The 13,973-nt window shown below is 35.7% G+C and overlaps 1 protein-coding gene across 1 annotated transcript in view; it reads left to right on the forward strand.

The window, feature by feature from the left end:
- The window catches only part of LOC139151429 (uracil-DNA glycosylase-like), a 41,796-nt gene that overhangs the window by 19,768 nt on the left and 8,055 nt on the right, over positions 1-13,973 (forward strand). The window contains exons 2-4 of the mRNA XM_070724227.1: positions 2,956-3,016; positions 3,622-3,827; positions 4,148-4,195. Coding sequence (XP_070580328.1) covers positions 2,956-3,016; positions 3,622-3,827; positions 4,148-4,195 — 315 coding nt within the window. The remainder of the gene's footprint in view (positions 1-2,955; positions 3,017-3,621; positions 3,828-4,147; positions 4,196-13,973) is intronic.

Below are 13,973 nucleotides of genomic sequence, written 5' to 3' on the forward strand. Positions count from 1 at the left end.
TGTACATTGATGATTATACCAGGTACTAGGTTAAAACATATGGAAAGTCATTTCACATTCTCATGTCAGCTAATTTATAATTTGCATATCTAATGAGCTTTCACAGCTCAGCACATATGGCTTGAAGGACTTGGCCAACGGTAATTACACTTGCTATATAAAGTGGTGATACATAAGAGCAGTCAAGGGTAACTTTAATATTTTTATTTCAGCTAATTACATATTTGTATACTTCATGACCTTTTAGAATTAATCGGCGGTGATTATTGTTCATTATTTTGATCATAATAATTTGAATGAAGTTGCAAACATGTGGCAAAGGTTCAAATTTACACATAACTTCAATATATAATGTAACACGTGAGCATTTTCAGTTCATATCTGGTTTTCTATATCAGTCTGCAGGGCTGTGGTGGGAGGCAGTTAACGCCGGTAACACACAGCTCTGCCATGCAGAGCTAGGCATAGCATAGTGAACTGTCTGTCACCGCACCGGTGTGTGTTGGCTGCATGTAAAGCAACTCAACTTTCCAAGATCAAACGGTCAGTATCTTGTGAAAACAGCGACATAGCAATGAAAATTGTTTTAGTCAGTGATAAAAACTCTTAACAGATGAAGTGTTAATTGCTTTAAATGAAATTACGGCTAGCTTTCAATCGGGTTCGAACCCACAACATACGGCATCATGTGGCATAATTAAGTGTTCATTTGCATATTTAATGAACTTTGTAATTAGTGATATTACTCCAAAATTACAGCGTTAAATTTCATGAAACTTGCTACAGATGTTGATCTGATAAATATCCAATTGTACTGAGAAGCATTGAGCAGTGTCAAGTTAATAATTAGCTCATTTGCATATATCATGAAGTTTTATAATTAGTCATATAACTCCGAAATAACTGCATCAAACGTCATGAAAACTGCTGCATATACTGATCTGACAGATATCTAACTGTGTTGTAAAGCATTTAGTAGTGTAAAGTTAATTAAGGGTTCATTTGCATATTTAATAAACTTTGTAATTAGGTATATAACTCTGAAATTACCAAATTTTGTGAAACGTGCTGCAGAAATTGATTTGATAAATATTTAATTGTGTTTGAATCATTGAACAGTGTCAAGTTAATTTAGGGTTTATTTGCATATTTAATGAACTTTGTAATTAGTGACATTACTCTAAAATTACAGCACTAAATTAAATAAAACGTGCTACAAATGTTGATCTGATGGATATCTAATTGTGCCATGAAGCATTGAGCAGTGTCAAGTTAATTAACAGCTCATTTGCATATTAAATAAAGTTTTGTAATTAGTGATTAAACTCTGAGAGTACTGTGCGAAGTTGAAAAAACCTGCTTACATATAGTGATAACACATATCTTATTGTTCTGTGAAGGTTACTACTATTAATGAACCTGTTGTAAACACGTGAGCATATTCAGTTCATATCAGGTTTATATTATTTTTTTTCATTTCCAGAACCATAACTCAGACATGTATCAAGTGAATTTTTTCAAAGTTGGTAAAAGGACTTTGAGTTATGTTATACATATGGACGTCGATTTGTTTCAAAATATGATCCAATATGGCAATATGGTGGCAATTTGTTATGTTTTTTTCATATCGAGAGCCATAACTCTGGCAAGCCTCAACCGATTTTATTCAAAGTTGGTACATGGACATTAACTTATGTCACACATATGAATGTTGATTTTTTAGACAGTCTGATCAAATATAACTGCGTTGCGGCGATTTTGTTACAATTTTCTCATGTACTGTACAGAACCATAACTCAGACATATTTCCACCAGTATCATTCCAAGTTGGTACAAGGACAATTGACCTATTTCATACTTACCGGTATGCTCGTCAATTTGTTTCACGTCATGTAGCAGTATCATGTCAATTATTGAAGTTTCGTAATTAATAGGCTGATATGTAAAGAAATACTGCATCAAATTTCATGAAACTTGGTACCGATGTTAAGCTGACATTGCTTTAACAGTAAAAAAGACATTTATCAGTGTCATGTTAATTAAAGGGACATTAGCTGTAGCTTTTGACAAATTTTTCACTACTGTCTCAATGTATTAACTACAGAATTTACTATAATCCGATCATCATGACCAATGCCCGGTGTCCTGCTTGCCAACACGTCCTGTATATGTTATTGTTATTGTTATTGTTATTGTTGATAAATGTATTCTAGTCGGGACATGAATACAAAATATAAACAATGACAATGCAGATTATACTCATATAGGGTATATTTATGAGCGAAATATTCAGAATTTCTCCATGGTTCAGGGATTCAAACCAGAAACTGCAGATGATACACACAATAAAAAAATGAAAAAATGACCAAAGTTACAGCTAATGGATCTTTAATTTGTAATTGCATATGTAATGAACTTTCCTAATTAAAGTAATATCCACAAATACTGTGTCAGATTTAATGGAACTTGATACAGATGTTGATCTCATAGTGTTGTAAATACTGCATCAAACTTGATGAAATATTGTGGAAGTATTTGCTTACAATGTATTTTATGCACAATATCTACGGGTAGATGCACACTAAGCTGCAACATTTAAATTATATGATGTAGATTATGACAGGCATGTTTCAAGTTTCATCAATCACCATTGTATCTTGAATACCATATTTACATTTGGCGTATGAGTCCCATACGAAGTTTGAGCACAGCTCCAATGACTGTATCCCTGTAATGTGGTCACATTGTTTTATGTTATGACCTATTTTTTTGTCAGTAGAATATGTTGCTTTGTTTCCAAACATTACCTGTACATATTACCTACATATTTGTAGGAGTATGGGTTGGACCTAATATTTGTTGGTGAAAGTTACAATTGTATCATAGTATCTTACACCCAATTGTTCAGAAGATCAGAGAAAAGAGATTTAAATAAATTTATTATTGTATTTATAGTTTCTGTCGCTACAAGGTCGACAACCAAGCATGCCAATGCAAGAAGAACCACCAACATTAGGTAAGATTGGTAATTTCATGAAATTTGTTCCGTGATTTAGTAACCATTGATCTTTGTCAATATTTTGTTTCATTCTAGAATCTGTATGCATTTTCTCCACTTTTAACAGTTTGAAATGGTAAAAATAATATGTCTGTTTCCTTTAACTCCTTTTGGAATATATTTGTTGCCTGTCCGTGAATAATGACATATTTTTGAACGCCAGTGTAGTTCATTCATATCAGAACTATATGTCGCTCGAGTGTTTTTAGTGGGAAAATAACAAATTACTTGCTCTTTTCATAATTAAAATATTTCAGAGAATTATTTAACCGGATGAATAAATAAAAATTACAAGTAATCATGTACACAGTGACAATAATTCCCAATGTGCTACGTTCCTGTGGGAAAAAAGTGTATTTCCATCTGAGAGTGAGAAATTGGGAACTTTTTGAGCCTAAGTCACTTCTAGGGAAAGGGTGGCTTGGACAGAAAGACATGCTGAGAGTTCCCACAAATCTATTAGTGTCGAGTCATGGGTGCAAAGAAAAGCTTGCCTTCATACTGACCCCTTTCAAAGATTTAAATAGTCAAGACCATCCCATATTCTTTTCTCAACAAAACAGGTATGAACACTCTTTGGTTGCTGTCACACTTGCGGGAGCCAAAATGGTTGAAAAAGATACAAGTGTATCTTTTATATGAAAACAAAACATTTAATATGGAATTGGAAGTAGTGGCAACAAGGCTTAAAAAAGAATACAAGACGGAGAAAATATTTCCACCAGTTGAAAAGATATTTTATGCTTTCAATCTGACTCCCCTAGATGAGGTAAGCTTTTCAATTGTATGTTCATGTGAAAGAATTTTTCAAAATTCCTTTATCCGAAATCACTGGTAGATGAAATGGACTTTTGATTTTGATCCTTTTTTCTTCAAAAACTACATATTTTGGCTGTCAATAAATCATCCATCCTACATATCATCTTCGCTTTTTTGAATTATTATTTCATAACCTCAATTTTCCCTCAGAGAATTCCATCTGTAAGTGATTTCAGATCTGTTACACAGTCAGATTATTCCCCAATAATTTTGCATACATTTATAACTCTCAAAGCCTCACATATTTACAAATTTCCATTACTTTCACAGGTGAAAGTTGTTATTCTTGGTCAGGATCCCTATTTCAATGAGGGGCTGGTAAGTTTTCAAAACTGATTAACTTTGATATCCAGTGTCTGCATGTTAACCTGTCACCTATCAAACATGGGGCCCGGGGGCACCGACGTCCTTTGTGCCTCCTTACTGTTTATTATTTGCCATAAATGTGAAATCTGGCAAAAAGTCAAATTGTTTGGACATAAATGAAAGTTAATGTGAAAGTGAATCAAGAATAAGAGATGGAACTCATAGGATCAACAATATCTAAAACAGGAAACGGTGAACTTATATGATACAGAAGGGGAGAAAATTTAGCCACAAACTATTGTAATATAATGGACAATGGCTAATCTAAACCACTGGCAAATTACTTAAACTGGATTGTTGGCATTGATTACACATGTATTTATTGTCCATCAAATAGAAAATAAATTTGGGCCATTGACTAAAAAACATTTGCTTGTTACACTCACCACACTTGTACTTAGTATTTGGAGTGTACACCTATCTACAATACAATGATAAAAAGTTTGGACTCTGAAGGTCAACAGTGCATCTTTAATGTATGAGACTAAATAAGCTTACCCCTCAAGTATGTATAGGCCAAAAACAATATTTAATTTTGAATTATGTAGTGCAGGGAAGGACATAGAATATGGTGAAAAGCAAACTAAATATAACAAGCGACCTAGCGGCCGATATAGCTCCGCTGTGTTTATGTAGAGAATAACTATTTTTGACACATGTTGATGAAGAAGGTGGAAATCTTTGATAGCTCAATGCAGTGGCCAGAAAAAAGTGGCTAAAATAAGCTGCAAAAATACACAATTGAAGATTTCATCATACTTTGAATATATCACATCGGATCATCCCTAGGAACATGTCAACCAAAGCTATCTGATGAGTAGTGTTTTGAGAATAAAATTTTCTGACCAAAAATGGCAACAATTGCCCCCCCCAAAATAAAAATTGCAGATTTCATCATAATTTCAAAAGATCAAATTGAGTTCATCTATAGAAACCTGTATACCAAATTTCAAAGCTGTTAGACCAGTACTTTTTGAGAAACACATATTTTGACCAAAAATGGGAAAAATTGCCACAAAATTCAAAATTGCAGATTTCATCATTATTTCAATAAATATCATGTAGTTCATCTATGGAAACCTGTATACCAAATTTCAAAGCTATCAGATGAGCAGTTGTTGAAATACACATTTTTTGACCTAAAATTGCAAAAATTGCCCCAAAATACAAATTACAGATTTCAGGAGAAATTAAATATGTATTACTTAGCTCATCTGTAGGAACCTGTATACCAAATTTCAAAGCTATCAGACCAGTACTTTTTGAGAAACACGTTTTTTGACCAAAATAGCAAAAATTGCCCCAAAATTACAAAATCGCAGATTTCATCATAATTTCTACAAATATCATTAAAGGTGATCTGTAGGAACCTGTATACTAAATTGCAAAGCTATCAGATGAGTACTTTTGGAAATACACATTTTTTGACCAAAAATGGCAAAAATTGCCCCAAAAATACAAAATTGCAGATTTCATCATAATTTCAATACATATCATTTAGTTCATGTGTAGGAACCTCTATACCAAATTTCAAAGCTATCAGATGAGTAGTTTTGGCAATACACATTTTTTGACCAAAAATGGCAAAAATTGCCCAAAAATACAAAATTACAGATTTCATCAGAAATTCAATATATATTACTAAGTGCATCTATAGAAACCTGTATACCAAATTTCAAAACTATCAGACCAGTACTTTTTGAGAAATACATTTTTTGACCAAAAATGGCAAAAATTGCCTTAAAAATGCAAATTTGCATATTTCTTCACAATTTGAACAAATCTTAAATAGATCATCCCTAGGGACATATGTACCAAATTTCAAAGCTATCTGACCGGTAGTTTGAAGAAGAAGATTTTTAAAGATTTTTTTACCAAAAATGACAAAAATTGCCTTAAAAATACAAATATGCAAATTTCTCACCACGATTGAAGAAATCTGACTGAAGTCACCATAAGTAAACTGCATATTAAATTTCAAAGCAATCGGACAAGCGGTTTGAGAAAAGAAGATTTTTTTACCAAAAACACCAAAAAATGCCCCAAAAATACAAATATGCAAATTTCACCACGATTTGAACAAACTTAAGTGAGGTCACCCCAAGTGAACTGCATATAAAATTTCAAAGCAATTGGACTTGCGGTTTCAGAGGAGAAGGCAATTGTTGACGGACGACGACGACGACGACGACGACGGACGACGACGGAAAATCAACCTATTTGATAAGCTCCGCGTCGCTGACAGCGGAGCTAAAAACTGAATATACAATTATATGGAAATGTTGTTTTACAGTCATGAGTATCTAGTGTGTGCCGAGAGACAAATATTAAAATTGGACAGTATCATCCTGACCAGAGTTTGTCTGAGTGGTTGTTTCCTTCTGATTTTCTGACACGGTGATAGGTACAAAATATTATGTTATTCACCATAGTTAAGCAACATAGCTTGCATTTTGTTCACAGTAGAACTGAGTTTTACATGTAAGATAACTTTCTCATAAACTGTAAATTCTGGCTTGTGGCAGCTCAAACGTCGCAATACTACATTTTTTGATATGATATGGAGTGACTTGCACACATATGCAATATGCAGTGACAGTCGATATATTCATAGTAAGAGTCTACTACATTCAAGCATAGTGATGTTGACAACTACATGCATGCCAGTGCACGATTTCAAAGTAGCCAGGAGGAAATTCTAATAGTCTTTTAGTGGAAATAGGCCCTATAGGTATTAAACCACAGTGAAACAGACAACATTAGTTATCGTGACCTTGCTAAAGTGCAATCTCGGATCATGTATGATCTAATGATCATGCCAAATTACCATGTCGGATTATGCCGTGATTCTGAAGTGCGCGTAAATCGGTCAACATAAGCACACATAGACTCTCGCCAGTCGCTTGTACTGCTTGTAGCTTACGGTATTTATACAAGCTCGTGCCTTCGGCACTCGACCTTGCGCCTTCGGCGCTCGATCGCCTACGTTGGATTACTACCGCAAGTGACTCTGGATCCGGTCAAAAGAAGGCACGAGGACTGTCGACAGTCTAAAGCACACACTGTCTTCAACAATGATGCTTCGGCGCTCGATCGCCTACGTTGGATTACTACCGCAAGTGACTCCGGATCCGGTCAAAAGAAGGCACGAGGACTGTCGACAGTCTAAAGCACACACTGTCTTCAACAATGATGTCAAAATCAATGCACAACTGTCGAAATTACCCAAAATAAGCAACAGAAAACTTAAGGTTATCGCTGTGTCGAAAGGACAGTACATCAACATAAAACGACGCTAGTTTGTTATGACATGGAGGTAGAAGGACAGAGCGAATTCTCTCGCTCTCACCTCCATGCTCTCACCCAGCTATTACTAACGGGCCGCCGGTGGGATTGCCTCGCTAAAGCAATGGATTCGCCGGTAACGAAGGAGCGTTTCGTGCCAAAAAAATACATGACAGCAACAAAAATACAATCACCGTGAACTTCATATTTACAAAATATCATCAAATAAATGCTAAAAGCTTCAAAACGTCAAAATTCGCACAAGACCGAGAAACAAGACAGCGTCGGTTTGATTTTTCAACCTTGCAATGCAACGCTAACTTGTTATATGCGCATGCGCAGATTAAGGAGAGACCCATTTGATTTCGGGGGGGGGGATACAGGAAGTGGGTATGGGAACTTTTTTGTCAGAGAGACAGCATTTTTAATTTCAACTGTCACACCTGCATCAATTTTTTTATCAAATAGAGTAGCAGTGCAATTTTTCAAATTTAAGCCAGTGTTTCACATATCACAGGATGGTTTTATATATTCATTTTACATTCCAACGAATGAAAACAAAATGGAAAGTCTAGTATATATACAACTGTAAATTATAGAACACTTTTTTGGCAAATCAACAGTGATCAGTACTATACCTGCTTTTCTTTATAACAGTCAATTCCTTTTAAGTTCTCAGGGAGATGTTATCTTTTGTGGTCAGAGAAACAAGGCTCACACATTGTATTTCATTATATTTGTTGTTCCTCAATTTTTCTTTGACAACTTGTAATCTTTCTAACATATTTATGTTGAGAGAATAATATATTGGTTTTTACACTAGTTTATTGACTCCTGTCTTGTGTTTTCAATTTTCACAATGTACAGAAGTCAAATAGTCCCATCTAGATATTGCCTGTACCATTGAGATATTGCAACAGAAATCCAGAAATATGATTTCTTGGGTCAGAAAAGGGAAGGAAAACATCGAGTGCACTGAGGTGTAAAGTAGTGAATGCTTATATCATAAGTGCTGGGGAAAAAAAACACATGAGAATTGCTTGTGGTAAAAACATTTGCGCTGCCTATGGCAGCATGCTAGCAAAGAACACATGAGAATGAATTTCCAAAATTTTGCTCATTTCAACTGCATTATGACAATTCCATTTTTATTTATTTCTGTCTGTTATGAGAATTTTTTTTCTCAAGCCATTACAGGCTTATTTTTTTCTTTTATTTCACCTGGTGACAATTTTTTTTTCTCAAAATCCTCCATACCCCCCCCCCCACAAATCAAGTGGTTCTCCCCTAAGTGAGTCCCTGACCTATGCGGGCCAGTGGATTACTTCCTCAGTAGAACTGATATGCCTGCCGGTACCATCATTCTTCAGTCGATCAAAGGCGCCTTTCGTACCAAAAAATACACGACAGCCGCAAAAGTGCATCACTGTCAACGTCATAACTATAGAATATATTGAAATGCACAGTGAAACGTTCACAAAGTAAAAAATGTGCCCACATCGAGAAACAAGATGGCGTCCGATTCGATTCTTAACTCAGATTTTGTCCTAGAGTTGTGCGCATGCGCAGACGGTAGCTTTAACGAAAGCGAGTCAAAATCAAGTAAATATACATGGGGCCCGGGGGCACCGACGTCCTTTGTGCCTCCTTACTGTTTATTATTTGCCATAAATGTGAAATCTGGCAAAAAGTCAAATTGTTTGGACATAAATGAAAGTTAATGTGAAAGTGAATCAAGAATAAGAGATGGAACTCAATAGGATCAACAATATCTAAAACAGGAAACGGTGAACTTATATGATACAGAAGGGGAGAAAATTTAGCCACAAACTATTGTAATATAATGGACAATGGCTAATCTAAACCAAATTACTTAAACTGGATTGTTGGCATTGATTACACATGTATTTATTGTCCATCAAATAGAAAATAAATTTGGGCCATTGACTAAAAAACATTTGCTTGTTACACTCACTCACCACACTTGTACTTAGTATTTGGAGTGTACACCTATCTACAATACAATGATAAAAAGTTTGGACTCTGAAGGTCAACAACCCTTACCAAATTCTGGTACAATAAAAACATACCTGAGGTATACTTTTTCGGACCAAGTAGGTACATGTTTGGTATACCAGAGGTATACCTTTGGTTTAAAAAAGAGCCTACCTCGGGTAGTCCAGATTTGGACACTTTTGCCAAAAATAGGTATATCTACTTGGTATACCTATTTTTGGCAAAAGTGTCCAAATCTGGACTACCTGAGGTAGGCTCTTTTTTAAAACACAGGTATACCTCAGGTATACCAAATGGGTACAATGTAGGTATACCTGCAATTGTCCAGATTTGGACACGTGCGTCCCAAAATAGGTATACCAGAAATATACCTTACCAAAACAAATAGGCATAATTTAGGTATTATACCTGCAATGTACCTATTTTGTTTACATAGTTGTTCAGATGATCTGAACTATGTAAACAAAATAGGTAAATTTCAGGTATTTACCTAAATTATACCCATTTTTTTGTAAGGTTTACTTCTGGTATTACCTACTTTGGTATGCAAGTGTCCTGAGATGGATCGGATCTGACTCTTTACCAGAAAAACCAGAGATGCTGAAAACCAAACAAACAACATACTCAGGTGACAGCAAAAATTATGCATTGTACCACAAGTTTCAACATTTGTTCTCTTCTCTTACAATAATAATTCTCAGTTCAGATGAGAATCAGAATGAGAAGCTGACAAATTTAACAGATTGTTGACAGCACAAGATATGTTTATCCGACTAAGCTTTGAAATACCAGCATCACAAGAAACCATGCTAATAGCAAATAAAGGTATTATTGAAAAGACAACAGAGAAAAAAGGTTATATTCAATTTGTGGTATGATTTATTTATATATATGCCAATTGCTCATTTCATGCAACCTAAAAAAATAAGTGTCTTCAAAAGACATTCGTTTAACATATGAAGTTTCATGTAACACTTATATTACTGTCAAAGGCTGTGATTTGGCGTTCTTGCTTTCTGTATTTCTTGTCCGTTTACAGTACCAGCACTGCATTCTGAAAAATACAAATCATTGAGGATAGAGTGTAACGTAGTCTTTCTTGTTTGACCAAAACCTGTGAACATTGTAATTTGATGACAGAAATCTGTAATTATTTGAAAATGAGACAAAAGCAAGTTGGAAAATTGAAGCGAAGAAACAAATGCATAAATAATTATGATCATTTATAATAATGATTAAAATGGACAGCCAACAACTCGCAGTATGCTGTTTACAAGGAGCTAGAAACGGAGGAGCATGCATACACGATGGCGACAATGTACAGCTGTTGTGAAACAAATGAATTCTGTATGAATCCGTAGTCAACAAAACGCATCTGTTGTTTAACATAGCAATACAAGGGTTACAGAACATAATAGCGATGTGTAAATATACAGCATGACTTAGCTTGACTTACATTCTGATCGGCTGGCAGGATAGACGCTGGACGGTTCCATTTGCAGCGAGGTCTCTCCGAGTCTCCGTTGTGTGTCATATATGAGAAAATATAGTCGGAATTTTTACTGCTTTTCGCGTCCACAAATTTTGAACTTTGTCAGTCCCTGATACTGTATACACGTTTTTGCGACACTATGATATCATTTGGGTGGTAATTCCATAGAAAGATCGCAAAATTGTCCATCAGATAACTCCCTGATCACAAATACACAGCCGACAACACTAAAATCTAAATTCGCGCCGATTGCGCCTCTTGACCTTCACGGAAGTGCTATCTATAAATCATTACGCGATCAATAAAATAGTTCCATTTTTAAACGCATGAACTTGACTCTACATCTGCACAAATCTGTTATGTTTCATATTAAATATAGCAATCAATTTATTACATGAATAAAATGGTTGATTTGAATGATAGAAAGACTACGAAGAGAGTAAAATTCTTTCAGCACGAAGAATCAATATCAATGCGCAAACTGAACTTGATGAACCCGTGACCTGAGAGTAAACATGATGGCTGCTCACAGCTGGGCCGGCAAAACAAAACGCGTTGGACATTGGCAAAGTAGCATACTGGATTTTCGTTTAGCAGCTCGGGATGTAGTATCCTAAACCTCAAATGTGTGATCGGCAATAGCTCTGATGCTGAAAACATAGATAAAAGCCTTCACCTTAATCCATGTCATCAGATGGCTAGATTTTGTTAGGGACATCGCTGCAGAGAGACAGAAGGCATCCTAAAACGACTGTACGGATCTTTTGCTCAGAGTTGTAATAAGACCGCGGTCACATGCTGTGCTTGAAGGTAACGGGTCCTTGCTTTAGACATTGAATGCATTGACATTAACTTGTCTGTTTCTTAAAATGAAAACTTCTCGTCTGTCGACATTTGTAAGGTACAAATTTGCGGTATTGATTAAAACTCTACGACCTGTCCTTGCTGCTCATTTACAAAGAGGTGTACGTACAGATAAACGTAATTTAACAACTTTTCGTTTGAAACTGCATTATAATTTTGGTGTGAAAATATTATGAGAAACTACAGGGCTAGACTTGCAAGACAGACAAGTCCCTGTTTTAATAATTTGTTTTCCGAAAAATTCTGCTGTTGATCAAACCATGATTTACCCAATCAAATTAAATGACATAGTTAATGTCACTACACATGCAATACCCATCCTAAAATAGCAATGTTGCTGAGTTGTATCGATTTTTAGGAGCAGATTTGTGTTTACAATTTAATTAATAATAGGTTCATTGGGTTTTTAAAAATAAATGAATATAAATGAAAGATAAATTTTGCATTGCTTGAATATGACCGGTCACACACTGTACTGCCTGGTAATGAAATACAGTTACTTCATATTTGCAGCAATAATAAAGGAATCAGTCAAACAGGCAGAGACATATCAGGTAGTTTTATATACCACAAGAGTTATCATCGACATGCACTGTACAAGCAGACTGGCATGGCAAAAAAAATACTAAGTCATGGATTGGTATATTTCTGGTATACCAGTCTTCAACTTGACCATACATAGTAGAAGAGGTACATAATAGGTACTACCTGTTTCCTACCTAAAATAAACTGGTACATGTTTGGTATACCTGAGTTATACCTGATTACTGAGGTACAGCTTTGGTACACTGTATCAAAAATCGACCTTGAAAATAGGTACTCATCTGGTATACCAGGAGTATACCAGAAGTGATTTGGTATACCTCTGGTATACCAAAGAGATACCTAAGCTATACCTTTTGTGGCGAGAATTTGGTAAGGGAGTGCATCGATCTTTAATGTATGAGACTAAATAAGCTTACCCCTCAAGTATGTATAGGCCAAAAACAATATTCAATTTTGAATTATGTAGTGCAGGGAAGGACATAGAATATGGTGAAAAGCAAACTAAATATAAAAACTGAATATACAATTATATGGAATGTTGTTTTACAGTCATGAGTATCTAGTGTGTGCCGAGAGACATATTAAATTGGACAGTATCATCCTGACCAGAGTTTGTCTGAGTGGTTGTTTCCTTCTGATTTTCTGACACGGTGATAGGTACAAAATATTATGTTATTCACCATAGTTAAGCAACATAGCTTGCATTTTGTTCACAGTAGAACTGAGTTTTACATGTAAGATAACTTTCTCATAAACTGTAAATTCTGGCTTGTGGCAGCTCAAACGTCGCAATACTACATTTTTTGATATGATATGGAGTGACTTGCACACATATGCAATATGCAGTGACAGTCGATATATTCATAGTAAGAGTCTACTACATTCAAGCATAGTGATGTTGACAACTACATGCATGCCAGTGCACGATTTCAAAGTAGCCAGGAGGAAATTCTAATAGTCTTTTAGTGGAAATAGGCCCTATAGGTATTAAACCACAGTGAAACAAACAACATTAGTTATCGTGACCTTGCTAAAGTGCAATCTCGGATCATGTATGATCTGATGATCATGCCAAATTACCATGTCGGATTATGCCGTGATTCTGAAGTGCGCGTAAATCGGTCAACATAAGCACACATAGACTCTCGCCAGTCGCTTGTAGGTACTGCTTGGTCTCGCGTAGCTTTCGGTATTTATACAAGCTCGTGCCTTCGGCACTCGACCTTGCGCCTTCGGCGCTCGATCGCCTACGTTGGATTACTACCGCAAGTGACTCCGGATCCGGTCAAAAGAAGGCCAGGACTGTCGACAGTCTAAAGCACACACTGTCTTCAACAATGATGCTTCGGCGCTCGATCGCCTACGTTGGATTACTACCGCAAGTGACTCCGGATCCGGTCAAAAGAAGGCACGAGGACTGTCGACAGTCTAAAGCACACACTGTCTTCAACAATGATGTCAAAATCAATGCACAACTGTCGAAATTACCCAAAATAAGCAACAGAAAACTTAAAGTTATCGCTGTGC

Source organism: Ptychodera flava, chromosome 15 (genome assembly GCF_041260155.1).
Source record: "Ptychodera flava strain L36383 chromosome 15, AS_Pfla_20210202, whole genome shotgun sequence".
Taxonomy (NCBI): domain Eukaryota; kingdom Metazoa; phylum Hemichordata; class Enteropneusta; family Ptychoderidae; genus Ptychodera; species Ptychodera flava.